General features: G+C 36.2%; 1 protein-coding gene across 1 annotated transcript in view; it reads left to right on the top strand.

The window, feature by feature from the left end:
- BPNT2 (3'(2'), 5'-bisphosphate nucleotidase 2) overlaps nucleotides 1–15,784 on the top strand; it is a 35,292-nt gene extending 19,508 nt beyond the window's left edge. The window contains exons 4-5 of the mRNA XM_053559108.1: nucleotides 9,462–9,623; nucleotides 11,088–15,784. Of these exons, the coding sequence (XP_053415083.1) occupies nucleotides 9,462–9,623; nucleotides 11,088–11,359 (434 nt within the window). The 3' untranslated portion in view covers nucleotides 11,360–15,784. The remainder of the gene's footprint in view (nucleotides 1–9,461; nucleotides 9,624–11,087) is intronic.
- Nucleotides 15,785–22,363: the final 6,579 nt, after the last annotated feature.

Below are 22,363 nucleotides of genomic sequence, written 5' to 3'. Positions count from 1 at the left end.
TTGGGAATTCTGTCATTCAGGGAAATAGGGGACAATGGGTAGTAGGGTACAACTTAGCAGGAGTACTATAGTTAGAATAGCCTGTGAAAGAGGAACACGATTACTTAAACACAGAGGAGAAAATGAGACTCAGAAACGTAATACATTCCTCCAGGTCATCCAGCTAAATTGGTGATAGTGTCATCATTTGTAGTAATTTTATATAAATCAGTATATCATACCATTTTCAAAATACTACCTCCATGATTCCTAACATTTAAGTATAGTAATACTCATTCGAACATTTTGGTAATGGTATAACAGGGAAAGACATTGTTGTTATTATTTTTGTATGTAGTTGAGAAAATGCACTTAGTAGCTCCTGTCATGAAGACCATACAGCTTAAAATGTAACTGCAAGAACTAACTCCTCCTTATTAGTTTCTTGCAATTATTTAGTATTTTTACAGTTTTTGAAGTATGTTGACATGAATTTTTTTCAACCTCAAAGAACTCTGGGAGGAATGTAAAACAAGAATTATGGTAGCTTTCCTTTAAATTAAAAAAAAAGGTGTATAAACGTTAAGTACTGAGCTTAAGTCTCTGAAGCCCTGTTTTTCTTCTGACATTGACTTTCATTACCTCTATATCAGCTAGGATTGCAATTAGCTATACATAATGTAAACTTGATTACAGTGGATTAGGAAGTAACCACTAACAAGAGGGCTGAAAGTTAGGGTGATTCAGTGGCTTCTTGCTATTTTTAAGGACCTGACACCTTAGAAGGTGGCTTTTTGTTTGCATGATTACAAAGGAGGGTCCTTTTATATACATGGAGCTCAATTCTCAGCAGGAAGAAGGGGGAAAGAAGAGGAAAAAAGGTCTATCCCAGACATTCTTTGTCTTAGGAAAAAATAAGTTAAAGCTTTATCTATTACATCTCTGCCTCATCTCATTGGCCAAATATCACTTACACCCCTAATTGGAAACAGAGCCTACAACTCCAAAGAAGAAGTTGATATTAGATAGGCAAATAGATTCATTTTCTTTGGGCCTTGATTTACACATCTGTTCATAAAATGGAGGAGAATAGGAATAGTAATATGCCCCTTTAAAAAAACCTGTATTGATAGAACACAACTATAGCCCAGGATGAAGGGGAAAAATGGAGTGGGAAGGGAGGGGGAGGGAGAGGTTTGACAAAGGGAGGGTCAAAGGCAGGACCACACCTATGGAGCATGTGACAAGGGTACAAGTCACATCTGTCAAGTGTAGGACATAGATGTTTTGGCACAATAATCAAATAAATGAGGTGAAAGCTATGTTGATTGGTTTGAACTAACCACATCAGATTGTATAAAAAGAAAGAAAATCAGCACATCATACCCCCACATATGCATGAATGTATTCATGATCTATGTGTATTTGACTTAATAAAAATAAATAAATAAATAAATAAATAAATTTACCATGGTGAAAACAAAACAAACCTTTATTTAATAAGAATATGTGCATGTTTTCCACCTCTGTAGGCTTACCTACCTTAAAATAAATAAACCAAAAGTCTACAACTTAGAATAGTTGTTTCCAACCGTGTCTTTATACGTTAGTATTAAAACACCCCATTCTTCCATACTGCCGCTAACTTGCTCAGTGTAGTGGAACATAAAGGTGCTTTCTGGTCAGCAGATACTCTGAAGAATCCATAGGTTTATAATTGTGTGTGGGTTGACTTTTCATTTCTAGTTCATTTTTGCCTTGCGTCTTCCTCTTGGGCTTTTATTTTCAGGTCCGTCCTGTATGTTCATGTTGGCAGAATCCAGTTGTTGTGTGTTACATGTTTACCAGCATTTAGCTGTACTTGACAGCCATGAGAACAAGATGTTATTGTTAGAAGAAGTTTGATCAGAGTCTTTATCAGACTTAATTAGAATTTATTTCTTTAATTTAGAATTCTTAGAAGCAAGAGATACTTGAACAGTATTTTAATTAAGTAATGTATAAATACATAAGTATGTACAGGTACAGTTGACCCTTTAACAATTGTAGGGCTTGGGGCACTGACCTTGCACAGTTGAAAATCCACATAAAACTTTTGACTCTTAAGAATTAACTGTGAATAACCTACTGTTGACCAGAAGTCTTACCAGTAACATGGTCAATTAACACATTTAATATGTTATCAGTCATACGTACTGTATTTTAAAGTAAGCTAGAAAAAAGAAAATGTTACTAAGAAAATCATAAGGAAGAGAAAATATATTTATGATTCATTAAGTGGAAGTGAGTTATCATAAAGGTCTTTATCTTTTTTATCTTCATGGTGAGTGTAGCTGAGGAAGAAGAGGAGGAGAGTTTGTTCTTGCTGTTCTGAAGGGGCAGAGCCAGAAGAGGTGCAGGAGTAATTTCTGTCTGACATCTTTGCCTTTTCATTTCCCTAAGAACGTTTCTGTGTGGTACCAATATTTCTTCCACCATTCGTTTTAGTTTAAGTGCCTATATCTTAGAAGAGCCTATATTGTAAAATAAGTCAAAAGCAGTCTTGAATAATTAGAACATTTCTGCCAAATTGTCTGAGGTCAGTTTGTTCTCTGGGATGGCTTCTTCTAAGTCTTCTTCCTTGTCTGGAACTGGTTCAGAAGCACTCATCTCCATCAACAAGTCTTCTGTTAATTACTGTGGTGTGGTGTCTGTTACTACCTGAATTTCTCTAAGATCCATATCTTATAACTTTTCACTTACTGCCTTTTTGCCATATTCACAGGCTCTTTCCTGATTTCCTTAATTGGCTCTGTTATAAATCCTATAAAGTCAGGCACAGCATCTGGACGTAGTTTTCTCTAGCAGGAATTTGTTTCATGCTGGATGGCTTTCATGGCTTTTTCTATAACAGCAATAACGTCTTCCATGGTGTAATCCTTCCAGACTCTCACGATGTTCTCTCTAACAGGATTCTAAACCACAGTGACAGTCCTTTCCATAGAGTACCATATGTAATGGACCTTAAAAGTCCTGATGAATCCTTGATCTAGAGGCTGAAACGGAGACTTAGTGTTTAGGGGCAAGTAGACCACTTTAATTCATGGAGTTCTGGATGACTAGGTGCATTATCTAAAATCAAAAGAACTTTAGAAAGGAGTCCCTTACCAGCAAAGTACTTCCTTACTTCAGGGACAAAGTGTTGATGGAACCAATCCATTGATTGGCTGAATTAGTTGGACAAGGAGAAAAAGTGTTCTCATTGTCCACACCTTCCTAATACAAGCCAAAGACTGGCAGCTGGTGTTATCTTTTCCTTTCAAGGCTTCTAGGTTAGGGCCATCCTGATCATAAACCCACCTGTATTTGCACAAAACTAGAGTTAACCACCTATACCTTGCTGCCTTAAATCCTGGTGCTCACTTCTCTTATTAACATCTTTTTTGGCTTTATTTGTCCAGAACAGGACACTTTCTTCTGCATTAAAAACCAGTTTAGACTGATAGACTTTCTCCTCAATACTTTCTTTGTTTTTTTTAATGGTATCTGAGAGATGTTATGCTCTCTTGAGCAGCAGCAGCTGTTTCTCCTATTACCTTGACATTTTTAAAGGCAGACTTGTTTCTAAAATTTTCAGACTATCCTTTGCTGTCATTAAATATTTCAGCTTTAAATTCTTCACCTTCCTTTTTCTTTGAGTTGTTGTATAATGATGACTCCACTTTTTCTTGAATCACGTTAGAGTCTGTAGGTATGCCTTTCTTATAGCAATCCTGCACCCACACAAAAGCTTTCGATACAGGTTAAAAAGGATTTCACAGAAAAGGGCAAGGTTTTTATACCTGCTGGTGTAGCTGCAGCTATGCCTTCACAGATTTCCTTTCTTTTTTATAATATAGTGGTCCTTATACTGGATTTATTTATTTTGAAATGGTGGACAACCACAGATGCAGACCACACTCTGTGGTATATATCAAGCAATTCCACTTTTTCTTGGTCCAGGCGCGTGGCTCACACCTGTAATCCTAGCACTCTGGGGGACTGAGGTGGGTGGATTGTTTCAGCTCAGGAGTTAAAGACCAGCCTGAGCAAGACCCCATATCTAAAAATAGCAGGGGGTTGTGGTGGGCATTTGTAGTCCCAGCTACTCAGGAGGCTGAGGCAAGAGAATTACATGAGTCCCAGAGTTTGAGGTTGCTGTGAGCTGTGATGCCAGGGCTCTCTACCAAAGGCAACAAAGTGAGACTCTTGTCTCCAAAAAAAAAGAAAACTTTTTTGTGTGAGGTCATGATTTTTCCCTGCTTCTTGGAAGCACTTCCTGCGTCACTAGTGGCACTTCAGTGGGTCCTATGGTATTATTCAAGGTTTATAGTATCACTCTAAACACAATGAAAAATATCTGAGAAGAGCTCTCCCACAAGAGCTCACTGTCTACTGTGATAAGTAATTTTTCTCAAGAAATAAACTGCTTACATGGAGATGATTAGCATCCTGTGGTGTTGTAAGGGGTTACTAGCAACTTGAGCTCACCACAATAGCAACAAATAGCTACAAAATTATTAAGGTAATACAGTGTGTACTACTTAATTTATGTGGTTATGATTTAATACTGACTCTGCATATTTATTTAACTTTGTCTAAACTTCCAGTGGGGCCATGTGTGGTCTTTTAAGTGCTTGTGTACATAGTACATTTTTAATTTTTTATAAGATGTATTTTTTTTTTGTAGAAAATGATAAAATAGACTAGTATTACATATATTTTATGTACTCTTAACAATGTTTTAAAAAACATTGTTTCCTATTTCTAGGCTACATGATTTATCCATAAGTTTTTGGAATTGTAGCAAATCTCAAAAAAATGTTTTAAATATATTTATTGAAAAAAATTTGGGTATATGTGGACCCGCACATTTCAAACCCAAGTTGTTCAAGGGTCAGCTTCACATTTACTCAGTGGAAATTTATAGCTTTTAATAATAAGTTATAATGTCTGAAGTCTGTAGGAAAGTACCAACCATTTTTTATTTACTAGTGGGTTTTTTAGCATTTCTTACAAGTAAAATAAACACATTTCATAGCTACTATTTTAATATTACTTTATCATCATCAATTATTTATATTTATTTAAGCACTTACTGTATTTTTTTAGGCACTTAAAAAAATTGTGTTCACCTAAGCGTTAATGATTTGAATGTAGCAAGTACAATTTTTAAAATATTAAGTTAGTAATTCTTACCTAAAATTTTTCTGGTAGAATCTACTGTGATATACTATTTTTATTCTCTTACAAAATACTGACCTCTAGAGATACAGTATTGTAAATTCACTTCTTAGTAAAACCATGTTTTTTGAACATTTATAAAAATAATTTGAGGGATTTTTTCCCCCTCATTTCTTTTTTTACTTTTTTACTTTTATTATAAATAAATCCAAACAAACATAAAATTATAATGATTACTCATTATTTCATTGAGATTTAACATTTGATAACATTTTTATGTATTTGTTTTTTTTATTTTTTGGCCTATATATTTTTTTAAAAATTGCAAGTATCATAACATTTTGCCCCTATATACTTCAGTACAAGTCTCTAAAAAATAAGGGCATTACAGGGCGGTGCCTGTGGCTCAAAGCAGTAGGGCGCCAGCCCCATATGCCAGAGGTTGCGGGTTCAAACCCAGGCCTGGCCCAAAACTGCAAAATAAATAAATAAATAAATAAGGGCATTACATGAGAATAGTACCATTAATGTAATAAAGTGTCATCTACTATTTGTATTTCTCAGATTATTACTAAAGTGGATTTTACAGCTGATTACTTTAAACTGAAGTCCACTCAAGCACAAGCATTTTTTGGTGTGATAGGTTGTTATTGTTAAGGTCTCTTAGTTTAGAACAACCTCCAGGCCCTTTGTCCTCCCATGACATTCACTTGTTGAGAAAAAGTCATTTCTTTTATAAATGTTCTGCCTTTTGGATTTGTTTCCTCAAGTGTCATTTTGCTTATTTTTATATCCTCTTTTTCTTATAAAGTACACATTAGATCTGAAGACTTGATTGGAATGAGGTTAAAACGTTTTTGTTAAAAACACATGGTAGGTATTCACGTATTTCCTGCGACTACGTGTTACATGACATACATCAGTATCTCTTTGTCTCACCATTAGTGACGCTCAGATGGTTAAAGTCATCATGACCAGACCCCTCATGATAAAGTTATTTTGATTTTCTTTGTGCCAGATGGTAATTTGGATACAGATGGCATTGAGACATATCATTTGAGACCCAATGTCCATTAACCTTTCACGTAATAGTTTTCCATCTATTAAAGATGTTGTAGAATGAGATCTTCTAATTATGTTATGTTTTTACATTTATTAGCATGAATTTTCTATGGATAACTTTTCTCTGTCAACTGGAGTTGTTTATCGTGAAATAAAGTTTCTTCTAGAATGGCAGGATAAATGTTTAATTCTTCTATTTACCATTTTCAGAATAAGGTACAAACCACCTATAGTAGGAACAGAACACTTTCTTTACTAGGAAAGAACAGACTTTCTTTTGTTTTTAAAATAGCATGATGATGTCATGGATTTTATATGTTCAATGTGATTCAGATATCAACCCAAATAAATTACTGGGACAAAAATATCAAACAGTGGAGGTTTATTAAGCCAAGATTTTGAGAACACGTCTAGGGGAAAAAAAAGAACCACAGACAAGCTGCGTCTTTCCAAAGAGGAGATTGGAACTTTCAGCATTTAAAAGGCAATAGAGAGAAGGGAAAAGGTGGAAGTGGGGGACTGATAAGATAGTAGTTAGATGCTTGTGAGGCCCAAGAAATCTACATCTTACATAGAATAAGAGTGAAAGAAGATGTCCCAGGATAGGTGGAAGAATGTCTGAATCTGTCTCATCTCCAGTTCTGTTATCTGCAAGATTAACTTGTAATTCGTTATTAGCGTGGAATAAAACAGGCTTTAGTTTTGGTGCTAGATATAGGTGTAATTTGCATGTTCTCAAATTTAAAAAAAATGCATGTTTTTGCTAATGGGAAGTTGGCAAGAAATTAAGTAGTATTAATTTTGCAGTATTTGCAATACTTCATGAAGTAGCAAAGAAAATAATTTTATGGTTGGAGGTCACCACAACGTGAACTGTATTAAAGGGTTGTGGCATTTGGAAGGTTGAGAACCACTGCTCTAATAGATAACTTCAGAAGAGCTAGCTCATGGGTGTGGTATTCACGTCAGTACATGTTAAACCTTTTTTTATATAGCCTTGGTACTTGAAACACTACTTGGTTAGTTCTGCAGTCTGTAATTCACCTTACGTTAGTTTTCTAGAGCTGCTGTAACAAATTATCAGACTGCTCTCTCGAATTCTGGAGGTCAGAGTCTAATATCAAGAGACCACAGGACCACACCTCTCTGCAGGCTTAGGGGAAGAATCCTCCCTTCCCTCTGGCAGGTTCTGAGGTCTCCAGACATTCTTGGCCTTCCTTAGTTGGTAGCTGTGTCACTTCCATCTCGGCCTCTGTCTTCACACAGCTGTCTCTCTCTTGCTCCTTTCCTTCTCTTATAAGGACACCCGTCATTAGATTTAGGACCCACCCTACTCTATAATGACCTCAACTAATTACATCTGCAAAGACCCTCTTTCCAAATGAGGTCACATTCTGAAGGTCCTATGTGGACATGAAGTTTGGTAGGACACTGTTCAACCCACTAACTTTGTCTTTAAAGTCTAAAAATATAACTATTGTGTATCTCAGAGTTAGCATTCTGGGCCCATTCCCCAGGTACTCAGTATGTCTTCCAGTATAGACATTTAGGTCCTCTTTTCAAGAATATTTCTTTGAATCATGATTTTAAAGATTAGTTCTATCCCATTAATTTTTCTTTTTCAAGAATTCCTTATATAGGTATGTTGACTTTTTTTTCATTCATTTCCATAACTGTCCCTTTCTCTCTGGACTCTTTATTTGTTTCACTTTTTCTTATTTTTCTCACCATTTGCTATACTTTTGAACAAATCTATATAGTCCTTTTATATCCTGTGATTTAGTACTAAGTCTGCAGTGATTTTGTCCGTTTCCCTCCCCAGTTTCTTACTTGTGTTATGTGAGTTCCCGTCTCAAATCTTCCCGTTGCTTTTTGTCTTTTCTGAGTTGTTGCTTTTTTGTTTCATGTCATTCCTTTCCTATTTCCTTGCTTATTGTTAATTATGTTGGAATATTGGTTTTTAGTTTTCCTCCGCAATGTGGAAATCTTCAGGTAGGCTGAAATATTTTAATCTTGCATCTGTGTCTCCCCTTAGCTTCTGGGGAGAGGCCTGAAGCACTGGAGTTCTCTGGCTATAATCCCCCAGCGCTTGTTGTGCTGATCCTCGCTATTTCCTCTTTGCTTACTAATAGATTTATGTTGAGGTCTTCCTTGTCTCCTGGTTACTCTGGAGGAAGAGATCATGAGTGTTTGTATTTGTGCTCCTCAGTGCTGTGGGTGATTTTTACCAGGAGGTGTGAAAAGAGTCCAGGGGACTGCCATCATCTTTGGGGAAATTGGAGACCCAGATTCTGCAAATTTTTTTTATATTTTTTTCTGTAGCCAGAAATAAACTGGCGATGGAGCTGCTTTCATTGCTAGCCACCATGGACCGTATTTTATCCTGTAATGAATGACTGCTAGAACAGTCTACTTGGGATAAGTCTGAGGAGTTGTTTTCTTATATAGTTTGACAGTCAATGAAGAAAACTTTCAAACTGAGAATATCTGAAGCTACTACTGACATCCCTTTCCCTTTAAAAAGTTTTATTCTATTTTGAAATCAAAGGCTGTTTCTTTTTTATGCACTCTGATAAAGCTGATATGTAAACCTCATTTATTTAATTTACCTCTTCAACACTTTTTTTTGTTTATAAAGTTACCTAGGAGATTGAGCTAATGTGCACATAATTCAAATCATGGATATACATATAAGAATAGGGGTAATGTGGAGAAAAATGAATTTTAAAATTGGAATTAGCCAGGAAGTTAGTTGTGCTTATGTTACAAGTTGTGTTCCGTAGGATTCAGACTTCGAGATGGATGTGTATTAATTAAGGAGTGCTCTTGGGATTAAATTGTGGAAGGGAGGGAAGGAAGCTAGATAGATGCAAAGAGAAGTTGAAGTGCGATGCAGTCCCAGGAGACTGAGTCAGTGCCCCACGGGCAGCTCTGGAGCGTGGACATTCTTGAGCCAGATATTTAAAAGCCATTATCTCTGCCTGGGCAGAGTTATAAGGCCTTTTTAAACTTTGTCTTAATACATGTCTATTTTAATGTAAATAAAATATTACTTTTATACTCAGCTAAAAAGATAACATTTTCTGTTTTAGAAAAAATATATTTAAATCTTTAGAAGAGACTATTTTATCAATCATTTGGTGCTTTGGGTTTCAAAAAGTGTAACTTTTAGTTTTAAAGCTTTAATAATATTAATGGATATTATACTTGCTTTTCAGCTTGGGCCATGGTAGACGGTGGTTCAAATGTGAAAGCCCGTTCTTCCTACAACGAGAAGACCCCAAAGATCGTTGTGTCTCGTTCCCATTCAGGGATGGTTAAACAGGTTGCTCTTCAGACTTTTGGAAACCAGACTACGATTATCCCAGCTGGTGGTGCTGGTACGTTCTTATTCCCTTGTGATTCCAGACAGTGTTCCCAACATGGTCAAGACTATATAGGGAAACTGATTTGCTTGTCCCGCGCTGCGGAAGAAAGTGAGAAAGAATAGGCACTCTCAAGGCAGGCTTGGGCTCCTACTCGGGTGAGATTTCAGTCATACTGGCCTGTCTTTTCAGAAAGAAACAATTGTAGTAATCCTTGATTACTATGAAAGGACTTCCCCATCAGTGATACCATCAGTGCTTGTACTATGTACAGTCTGTTTCCAGAGTCATTGTTCTGTTAGTTTACCTGTGGGAATATCAGGAAGGAAGACCAAGCACTTAAGACAGATGTTTTGTATGACATCATAGGTATTGTGGGGATGATTAATCCCCAGATCACGGATGATTAATCCCCAGATCACTTTTAACACCCCTGAACTCTTTAACTTGCATGTCTAGGATGAGCAAGAGAGTGGTGTGCACCCAGCTTACTGTACAATGTGCACTACTATGTTACCTAATTATAGATGAGAAGTCAGCCCAGTTTTTCTGAAAGAGACAGTATTTCAGGCCTTGTAAGCCATATACAGTCTCTATTGTATAATATTCTATTATTTTATTTTTTTTAAATCACCTTTAAAAATATATTTTTTGAGTTTTTATCTTGAGAGCCATATAAGCACAGGCCATGACTGGAATTTGGCCCATGGGCTATTTGATGATTTTCCATATAAATGCTGTTTAACATGTCAGAAGTATTTTAATTTAGATAAATAACAAGTTATGGGTCAGAAAACATTTATGTTGGAAAACATTTTTGGCACAGTAGTAAACAGAGGCATTAACAGTTTTTTAACTTTTAAGACTAATAGTTTTAATTTGCTGATTCCATATGCCAGCCTTCCTTAATATGGATTTATTATTTCTTATAGGCTGTCTGTTAGGTTGGTTAGGAAAGGTAATATCCAAAATACTCAGCAGGGATGAGATAAACTAGATTCTAGGCCGAGTTTCTTCTGCAGTTATTTTATTTTTAAAATTTTGTCTCATTACAAAAAAGGACTTAGGGTGGTAGTGTTAAATTTTTTGTTCACGTCTTTCAAATCAAGCCTGCCTAGATATTTAAATGAAACGTGTAGGTGTAATTTGTCATTCTACGAAAAATAGCAGCACTGAATTTGTCATTCCATAGGAGGCAACTAGAAAGTAGATTTGTATTTAAAAACTTATAGGCATGTGTTGGTTATACTTGAGACTAGCTTATTCTGCAGTGTATTTTTGTTCTATTGAGTTCAATGCTTATACTATTACTTTAACTTTTAAAATTTGAAATAATTTTAGTGTTAGGAGCAGTTGGAAAGATAGCACAGCAAGCTCTTGCACATCCTTTCTTGTTATTTTTAACAATATACTTAATCAAAAAATTGTGCCACTTTCTTAAAATCTTCCGAACACCTAACTTCTGTGTTTATCTTTTAGGTTACAAAGTCTTAGCCCTCTTGGATGTGCCTGATAAGAGTCAAGAAAAAGCTGATCTGTATATCCATGTGACATACATCAAAAAGTGGGATATATGTGCTGGCAATGCCATCTTAAAAGCCCTTGGGGGACATATGACTACCCTGAGTGGTGAAGAAATCAGTTACACCGGTTCAGATGGCATTGAAGGGGGACTCCTTGCTAGCATCAGAATGAACCACCAGGCTTTGGTCAGAAAACTCCCAGATCTAGAAAAGACAGGTCATAAGTAAGCATACCCGATTACAGGGTACCATTCTTCAAGAGCTGAAATGGTTAGGCTGAAGTGCTGGAAGCTTCAAAGGATTGGTGGAGACTGCATGGTTAACACCATCCCAAACTTTTAAAAGTATTTATGAAGCATCAGAGACTTATTTTCCCTGTAATAGGATGCAAGATCCGGGAAAATGGGTTGCTTCATGTCTTTGAGTATTGTCTTTGAGACTATTTTCGTACAGTTGTCATACACAAGGCACATATATATTTGTGAATTAAAATCTACAGCCACATCTACACTGTTATGGGTCACCATTTTCACACAACATCATGAATCTTCACTATTTGTTAAAGCTTTCATATAAAATTGGACTGAAGGAAAGATTGATTTTGTGTAAATATTTAATACAACTTTATAGTTACAGCTCATTGAAAATTAATTGGGGATTTTTGCCTTTAATTTGGATAGAAAGCACAAGAAGTCACACATTTATTAATATGCAACACGTATTGTATTTATGTTACTGAATAGTCTGTGGATTAAAATAGAAAAGGCTTAAATTGATGTTTTCTTCGAAAATTTAATACAGGTTCACCAGTTAGTAGAAAATATAAACATATGATGAGTTTCCATTGTAATCATAATTTCTGCGTGTGTGTGTATGTGTATGTATTTTGTTTTTATAAAAAGTGTATGTGTACCCATGAGTTCAACATTGCTGCCATCTTGCTGTTGATTTTCATTTTCCCTATGGAAGAAGCATGGTTATCCTTTCTCTTCTGACCAATATTTTAGTCGTTAACTTGTAAAGTTTGATTTAAGGTTTCAGGTTAGCACCATATATGATTCTGGTACATTTTCTTTTGGGGGATAAAATATGATATAAAGCACTCAAAGAATATAAATGATTCTTATTATAATTGAAAGTTACTTGACATTACATGAATTGAACAAGCTTTTATTATTTTCAAAAACTTTGTTTTAATAATTTTTTTTTTTAATGTGCCAGGTTTGTATATAGAAGTTTTTCTCATTATCAGGAATGAGTCTGGTTGCTTTTGCCATGACTGGTTTTACTATTAATAAATGTATTTAACCTTACCAAACTATTAAAGTAGTAACTTTTGAGATACTCTATAATTTTCCTTCAGATGAAAATAATGAAGGTTAAGGTTACTCTTTGATGAAATTTTTTTCTATTCAGTCTGCAGAATCTAGTTGGAAAAAAAGATTATGACATATTCATTGTGTCATCAAAGTAGAGCCTTGTTTTGTGAACTATCTTTTGTTAGGATGTGTGGTTTCTCTCAGTGCAATATTTGTAAACTTCATATAAACAATCACATTATTTCATGTGACTTCAATGCCCTTGTATTCCATAGCACACTAAAGAGATTTCTCATGGTCTTCCTTTCTCTCTCTCTCTCTCTCTCTCTCTCTCTCTCCCCCCCCCCTTTTCCCACTCCCTCCATCTCCATTCATCTTCCTGTTGTAGAGGTAAAATTCACCAAAGAATGTGCATTCTAGGCTGGTAGAGTGTGCATACTTTAGGTTAGTATGTTACATTGTCCAAAGCCCTTTAATGCATCATTAATAAACTGAATTCAGTTATGATATGGAAGTTTTCGCTTGATCTGTAGCAGCTGGTCAGAAACTTGGCCTCGTTAGATAGGCCTTTTGTTCAGTGAAAATGTATTCAGAGTTTTGGTAGTTGGAACACTTGATATTTAAACAGGCCTTGAGAATTTTGAAAATAGTATGAGAAATCTCATCTTTTTTACTTTGCAGTAAGTTGAGGAGATCTCTTATTCCCCAGGAGAGATGGCAAAGACATACACTGTTGCCAGAGTCCTATGGAATAAGCGTTTGTTTTAACTGTAGTATGTCAGAGTTAGAGAAATGGAATGAGAAAATGGAATTTAATGGAATTTTTTTCAGTATTATATGGAAATTTTAAGCTTTTGTGGAAACAAAACCAGTTCATTTTTTAATCAGTTTTAATTTTATTAACTGCATATAGATAATGTTTGTGAAGGATATGTATTGTGTGCAAAAATTAAGATATTGGCTAAGAGTTAACTACATTATTTTTCTAATTTGTTAGGTGCAGTGTAGTGGTTATTTTTAAGTGTTTTTATAGAAAGTTCATTTTTTTTAATTTTGTTTCTAAAAGCCAATATACTTTGCAGAACTAGTGCAAGTCCAAGGGGCAGTATTTACATGAGACGCCACTGCGCCACAGCGCATCAGTAAAGCAGCTCCATGAATAAGGCATGTAATATTTTCTAGAATTACAAAAAATGATTTCGGAAAAGTACCAAAATAAGTACCGTTTTTCTATTAGTGATCTCACCTTCCCAGCTCCTAGCCTTCTCTTTTCTTCTTCTTTGCCCTTTTTTAAAGGATAGTTCCTCTTAAAATTGAGTTTGATCATCACATTTAGTAGAAGCAGTGACATCTATAATCTTAGTATTCCTCAGCTGCCCCCATGCCCTCTACCTGCGACCATCTCTCCTGCCCATTAACATTCTCCTTCTATCTCTGCTTCTCTTCCCTAGCCAGGATGTTTTCCCCAGATTCTTCTATGTACACATTCTTCTCTAGATTGGCTGTGAAACCCATCTCTCAAGAATGTACATGTAGAAAATACAAGAGAGCTGGGTGGGTAAGCCTGCTAGAGCACGTGTGCTTTTCCTGGATTCCTGCTTGTAGCCACCATTGTAGTTGAATGTACAAGGGCCTTCGAGACAGACAGATATATGTGTCTTTAGTATGTGATTGTCTCCTTACCCCAATTTTAGTGTTTCTTGATTTTTAAATCAAAAATATTCAGATAATTGTTCATGACTAGAATGAAGTAACAGAAACATTTTGCTTTATATGTTTAAGTGACAGTTGTGCAAATTCTTTGTTTGCTGGTGCTCCCCTTGGGTGTTTTGTAAGTTGTGTCAGAAGAGGTGGGGCAGGGCAGCAGCCAAGAAGAGCGGGAAAGAAGATCCAGGGACGCTGAGTAAGAGGGAAGAGGCAAAGCACACAGCTGCCCTGACTTCGGGATCAAGAACTCTGCTCTTGTCTCTGATGTTGAACTACTCAAAAATTGGATTTCACTCAGGCTTTGAAGGTGACAGCTACCTCTGATAGCCCGAGCATAAGTAAAAAAAGGTGTAGTGCCACTGCAGAAAAGAAAATATCCAGCCCTCCTCTCCTGGATCACACCTTGAAGATGGCCTTCTGGAGACAGTGTGACAGGTTAAAAGAGGAACTGTTGGGATGATTATTCTAGCTGCAACTACCTATCTTGGCTATGTGTTGACTCATCCTAGATAGAAACACTGATTTTTCATTTTAGATTTTTGTTGAATTCAGATGTATTTAATTATATGTCTACAAAAAGTCTGTCTTTAACTGTTGTGTAAAATAAACCTAATCTATGGTTTTATTTTTATCATTAAAAAAGTTGTGCCTTAACAAAGGGCATTGTATGTTAATAAGGGAAAACCTTTTTTTAGTAGGTGGGGAAAATAGGAACTTTTGCCATTAAAGTTTTAAGTTCTTTTAATGTTTTTAATGTTAGAGATAGGGGAAATTCATTAAAATTAAATAAAATTGATATAAATTATTTTTTCATAACAGCATTTACAACTAAAGTATGTTTTTATAAGAACTGGCATCTTTGATGTATATAGGTCTGAAATGATACTTCATCTTTTGATTTTTAATTTTAATATTAGACCAGGATAGATCGCACTTTTACCAATCTTTTAAATAAACCATTTCAGTATGCTATTCTGTTCTCCTAGTTCCCTAGAGTCATATTCGTCTAAAAAATAACTGTTTATTCACAATAGCATATCAATAATTTGTTAATGTTAAAAAATACTGTACATATTATAACACTATAAACCAGAGCAGTTCCTCAGGGGAGGAGGATTCTAATTCTGATTAGTAGTAGCTGAGAGGGCAAGAAGGATTGAACTCTGTACTTCAGAAGGAGATGTTGGTTTTACTAGGTGCTGGTTATGTAAGTTGTTTATTTCATTAAAGCTTGGCAGGTATATGAATTCCAGTTTACTGTTTGCAAAGCTTTATTTATTTTTAATGTTTAAAATAGGGTGGTTAGGGTGGCGCCTGTGGCTCAAGGAGTAGGGCGCCGGTCCCATATGCCGGAGGTGGCGGGTTCAAACCCAGCCCCGGCCAAAAAAAAAAATAGGGTGGTTAATTTTGTGGGAAAATGAGATTTATAAGTAGTTTTCATTTGAGATAGTATAAGCCAAACTTTCAGAAGTTAAGGATAATGAATAATATTAAGACAACTGTTATATATTGTGTTTGTAAGTGTTCCCCAAAGTATTATAATTAACATAATTTGTGTAAATTGCAAAAGCAAAATCTGTGATGTTTGTTTAGTAGCATGTTCCATTAAAATTTATTTTGAGGTGTATGTTACAGACATAGTAAATTTTTATTCAGGAACAACTCTCTCATCCTGTTTTTTTTTTTTTTTAATAGGAGATAACAGCATCTGAGTTAATCATTAGATCAATTAACTTACAAAAGGATGTCTATTTCATCTCTCTCCTAAATTATCTCTTTAGCCCTCTTCTTCACTCACATGTTACGAGGAAATATTTATGGACTATTATTTTCCTGAGCCCTGTTGCCTACTATTGGCAGGAGCCAAAGGTGGCTTTTTCAGTCCCACAGGAGATACCATGTTCTGCCACAAACCATGGCACTGCCAGGGTGGTTTTTTCTAGTTTAACATGAACTTCACCAACTAGATGTGTTTGCTCAAGGGGTTGCATTTATACTGGAACTAGGAAGTTGAGTTTCTTGTCTGTGTCCCTGCCTCTTCAGTCATCATTTCTTGTCATTCTCACTTGTTAATCCCTTTTTTATACTGGGCTAACAATGATAAGAGAAATTAAGATAAAAATACTCTCCCTTTGAATACTCCTTCCCCTTTCACATATTTGAAGCGATGGAGGAACTAGCATGTTTGTTGTTGCCAACACATGCCTATACACCTTCCAGCCTCGTCCCCTGCCACTGCATTCGAGGGGATCCTGATTTCAACCCTGCTAGGACGTGAACTCTCCTCCATGTTTTTAGAGCAGATTTTTTTTGCACCTCAGCAGCACCATTTTTATGTGCTGTTACTAGATTATGAACCTCTTGGGAATTACATCTTGATGATATTTTGTGTTTTCCCCTAACCCTGCCACTAAGCCCAATCTCCTGCACAAGTTAGGTGCTCGTGTGTTAAGCTGGATTGAATAAAGGATTGTGAGTAGCATGTTCATCCCTCAGTTGTATAAACTGGTTGTTTTATGTCCTTTGCAAATCTTTATGATTAGCACCCCAGGCACTAAATTGGTTTTAAAAGTTGTTGCCTCTTCAGATACTACCCTAGGCCAATTCACCTTAGAAAATGTGGCTGCTTCCAATGAGATAATTATATCAAACTCTGCCCCTGGATATACTTAGTCAAAGAAAATTTGAATTCTCTCAATAAATTGGTCATGTCTGACAGATGGTAGACATTTTTTCTCTTTTTTTATACTAAAATTTACCATTTTAATCATTTTAAGTGTACAGATCACTGGCATTGAGTCCATCTATAATGTGCAACTTCACCACTATCCGTTTCCAGAACCTATTCATCATTTCCACACTGAAACTGGGCTGAAGTGGTCTATACCATTGAACGGCAACTCCCCATTCTCTGTTGCCCTTACCAGCTCCTGGTAACCGTATTCTGCTTTTTGTCTGTGGAGTCACCTGCTTTTTTTTTTATTATTATTATTAAATCATAGCTGTGTACATAATTGTAATCATAGGGTACAATGTGCTGGTTTTATTTACAATTTGAAATATTTTCATCAAACTGGTTAACAGCCTTCATGGCACCCTCTTAGTTACTGTGTTAAGACATGTATATTCTACATTTAGTGAATTTCACATGTGCCCTTGTAAGATGCACCGTAGTTGTGGTCCCAACAATTACCCTCCCTCCACCTATCCTCCCTCTCTTCTCCCCTTTCCCCATATTCTTGGGCTATAATTGGGTTATAGCTGTCATATGAAAGCTATAAATTAGTTTCATAGTAGGGCTGAGTACATTGGATACTTTTTCTTCCATTCTTGAGATACTTTGCTAAGAAGAGTATGTTCCAGCTCCATCCATGTAAGCATGAAAGAGGTAAAGTCTCCATCTTTTCTTAAGGCTGCGTAATATTCCATGGTGTACATCTACCACAATTTATTGATCCATTTGTGGGTCGATGGGCACTTGGGCTTCTTCCATGACTTAGCAATTATGAATTGGGCTGCAATAAACATGACAACTTCTTTCTCACCATGTATGGAGAAGGTGTCTGTTTGAGAATGGTTGTACATGACAAACAAAACAAAACTAAACTTGAATCCATTATTAGATTTTTTTAGTGTAAGATGGAGCATAGAAAAAGCAAAAGAAAAGACTTTGTTCTCAAGTCTTACAGGTGATGAACAGATGTCATCCAGCCTCTTTAAGGTTTTTATTACCCACCACATTATCTGAATTCAGCTATACTTCTTAAGTATAAATTGGCATCTGTCAGAGCAGTTTTTCTTGAGAAAGCATTTGTCAGCTTGTAAAGATGGCATGATGGGGGACACTGGACGGGCTCCCAGATCTGGCCAGCCCTGTCAGAGCTGCGAATGTCTGGGCGGCCAGTGTTCTGAGTTGGCTCCCACTCCTTCCGTGTCCATGCAAGCACACTTCAGGCTGCAGTTAGAGAGGCAGAAATACTCGCATGAATAGTGTGAGAAGAACATGCCTTCTTGATGTGTCTGAGATAATGATTTTAGCTTGCTTCTGAGTCCTTTGGAATCTTGGGTTCATATTAAATACACTCCAATGGTGGTATTTATTGTTCTCAATGCAATGTTGAGGAAAGGGCAAGTGGAGTGGGTGTGCTTTGTTTATCTAGCTCCCCTTCACTTACTTTTCCTTCTCTAACCACTGGTGAGATAGGGGAGATTTAAATCCCTTGCCCCCACTTTCAAGTCTGTGCCATCTACCAAGTAAATACCAGGCATTTGCATGGTTGCTAGTGTGTTTGTTCACAGTATGTTTGAAGTTCACGGAATGCTGCTACAGATCACCTCTCTGTGGCTCTCTTTTGTGATTCTGTTGCCATGCCTGTCACATACCCTGACATGAAAAAAAAAAAAGTCTGGTTCTTAAAAGCCAACATAATAAGGTAGCATCGTTTGCTCTGGCCCTGTGCCCCTGCGCAGGTGTAAGGAGAGTCCAGCCTCTTGCTCTGGATCAGCTATGATAGAGGAGTCTGCAGAAGCAAGGAAGGTAAGCTGGTAAAGGGCAGAGTGGGTGCCTGGCTGGCTTCACTCATCCTGGAAAGTGTCTTGATCCCTTCTACTTCAGTGACCTCTTCTGGTTTTCTTCTTATCTCTGACTTCAGTTTCTTCGCTGGCTCATCAGATACTGCTCATCCCTGCAATGTTCGTGTTTCCAGAGGCTTCATTCTTGGGCTGCTATTCATCATATTCAGCATATTTTCCTAGGGCAATCTTCATCTATCACCAATGCGCCAGTGACCCCAAGTTTGTATCTCCCTGCTTTAAATTTCTCCTACATCTTAGACCCATATTTCAAAGCAAACCTTTGACTATATTGCATGATCCTCAAATTCAGCAGTTCAAATCTAAAATAATTATATTTCAATATATAACTTCTAGTAGTCCCCTTAGCTAAAGACATTAGTGTCCCAAAGTCTCCCAAATTAGAAAACTTAAGAGATTCATTCGTTCACTTTCTCTAGTTGCCGACCCCTGTTTGCACTCTACCTCTGAACTTGTTAACTCCACTTATGTCCTTACTCTCTTTTCCATTTTCACTGAACAATTTTAGACTCTATCACTAAATTAGTTTAAGAGATTTTAAAATTTATTGTGGGGGAAGTGCTGTAGGCAATTTTTATTTTAAGTAAGTTTTCTTCCTAAGTATAAACAATGCATGATCCAAAAGAAAATGAGTAAAATACAGATAAGCACAAAAGATGAAAAACCACCTTGATCCCACCACTCACAGATAACCATGATCTACACTTTTATGGCTGTATTCTCATCTATATACTTCTTTCAACAATAATAGAAATGTATTTTTCTCTGCTTTTCCACATAAGTAACATAACTTGGGCATTTTCATGTCAACAGATAGGCTTTACAGCATATGTTTTGATGGTTAATTACAGAAAAGCCAAAATTGCAGAATCTCCTATATGTAAATTTTTTTTTACTGCCTAAAGACTGTTTATCATGGAATTTCATCAGTTTATGTGATATCATCTTCTTTCTGCTTGTTTGAGGTTTGTTGACCTTGGATTTGTGGTTGGGATACTTTAGAATAAATATTTACAAAGTGTGCTCATTAAGTCTCCAAATACTATGCAGTCCTCCCATCTCATCTTCTCTCCTTCTGTTATTTCAGTTTCTTTTAAGTTGGGATGCTTAAAGTTGCCCCAGAGGCCATTGAAGTTCTACTCATTTTTTTTAAGCCTCTTTCTGCTTAAATTTAGATAATTTTTATTGTCAAGTCTTCCAACTTATTTCTGTTGCCCTGTACTACTCCTGCAGCATCTATTAATTCTATCCAGGAACTTCTTTATTCTGATACTATGACTTTCAGCTTCAAAGTTTCCTGTTAATTTTTTAGACTTTCTATTTGCCTTCTGATTTTATTCATGTTTTACTTTAAATTCTTGAACATATTTCTAATATGTTTTAAAGTCTTGTCTGATTATCTGTTAACGCTGCCATTTTGACATCTTTTCTACTGGTTTATATTTTCTTCTAATTATGTACAATATTTTCCTGACTCTTTGTGTAATACCTTTTGATTTTAAGAAGTGACCATCTTGGGTGGCACCTGGGGCTTAAAGGAGTAGAGCGCCAGTCCCATATACTGGAGGTGGCAGGTTCAAACCCAGCTCCAGCCAAAAACTGCAAAAAAAAAACAAGAAATGACCATCTTATAATAAAATATTATTTCAACAAAATTCTAAGTTAGTTTTAAAAAGACACACATCTTTTAGAGGACATAATATTTACCCTAACTTTCTTTTATTCTGTTGAGACAGGGTCTTGCTCTGTCACCCACACTAAAGTGCAGTGGCATCATCATTTGGTCTCAAGGGATCCTCTTGCCTTATCTGCCTGAGTAGCTGGGACTACAAGCACATGCCACTGCTATTTTCTTTGTAAATTTTTTAAAGAGAAAGGTCTTGCTATGTTGCCCAGGCTGTTCTTGTACTCCTAGGTGTAAGTGATCCTCCCGCCTTGGCCTCCCAAAGTGCTGAGATTACAAGTGTGAGCCACCTCACCTGGCCTTCTCTATATTTCACCATTTTGTTGGATATCAATCTTTTGTCATTTGATTGTTATAAAACATCAGACAAAAAATAAAGCATGATCTACAAATAAAGTAGTTTCTTTACTATATTTTTCCTTTAGGACAACAAATGATGGGTTAAGTTATAATAAATGAGATTTGATAATCACTGCTTTGAGAATTAATATGCATTTTGAGTTTAAACACGTAGTCCAATTTAAGCCATTTAGTCATTGTAATACATAATAAATTTTACACTCTAGACTTTGATTTTCTGAAGATGAACCTCTTCTATTTTTATAATTTGCATGAACTTGAGTTGTATATTGAATTTAAAAGCTATTTATATGGTAATAAAAGCAGAATAACAGTCAAGTTAGAGCTTAAGCTCTGTCATTTGTGAAGACAATAAAAAGCATTACAAACTAGAAAAGAAGAAATTTATTTTTTCCCAGAAAGCGTGTCTTTTTTTTTTTTTAATCTGTAGTTCATTCAGAGACAATGTTTAAGTACACTAGCAATTTGTTAGTCATTGAAGTCGGAGGGAAATAATCATCTCTAAGTATATCAAGAGGGTTCTAGGTCCACTTTCTCTTTTTCATTTTTTTTAAAATCATAAGCACATAGATCACGTATACATTAATGCATTTATGGGGTACACTGTGCTGATTTCATATAGAATTAGAAGACTTATATCACACTGGCTAATATATACCTCATCTCGTTTACTTAATTATTGTGTTAAGACATTTATACTCTATACTAATAGATCCAACATGTACCCTTGCATTATGCACCATAGATGTGATCCCACCATTCACCCTCCCTCGATCTGACCTCCCCCCTCCCCAGGTCTACTTCTTAGAAAAAATTTTTTTTGCTTAAATGAAGAAAGAAATTAGTAAAACCTGGTATGCACTATACAAATACAAGAAAAGGATGTTTGGACAAACATTAAATGAAATATTAAAGTAAGCATTGGCAAAAATATATAGACACAGTGACTGACTTCTGGATAGCAAGACAAAGAATAGCTCATAGTAGTCACTGTGCAAGCCACGTGCATGGCGTCCTCTGCCTTCTGTAAGGGAAACCACTTGCTCTTTCTCCCTCTTTAGCCCTGGATCTGTTCCAAAATGATCACATGAGTTACGCCATCAAGATATTGCTATGTAGCAATAACAAAAAGTGATTCAGTTTGGTACTTCATGAAAACAATGATTTTCCAAGGGCTTCCTCACCACACTATGTAACAAGAACAAGCTTTAGGGTAGTGTAGGTTACCTATGTGCAACAACTATGAAGGCTTTCGGGGGGATTCTAGTTGTAATTTATTGTTCCATCCTCAAAGAACTATTAAAAACAGTGACAAACCTTTATGTGCCAGGTACAGCAGTCCAGAGAGATGTCTCTGCTTCTTTGAAGTAGTGTGGTGTAGTGGCTAAAGAAGCTCAGGGAAGTTTACCCCAGAATATGACTCCCTGGAGTATTTTGAATTAAAGACCCTTAGAGATCAGCAGGCATTGGAAGGAGCTGTTCATCTATCTTGCTAAAGACCAGCAGGATCCATCAAGGGGAGCAGTTGCCTTTTCTTCCCCTCCCTGGCATCTCAATATATGTTTCAGG

The sequence above is a fragment of the Nycticebus coucang genome, chromosome 13, assembly GCF_027406575.1.
Source record: "Nycticebus coucang isolate mNycCou1 chromosome 13, mNycCou1.pri, whole genome shotgun sequence".
NCBI classification, from domain to species: Eukaryota; Metazoa; Chordata; class Mammalia; order Primates; family Lorisidae; genus Nycticebus; species Nycticebus coucang.
Note: the sequence above shows the minus strand (reverse complement) of the source record. Positions and strands in the feature narration are given on the sequence as shown.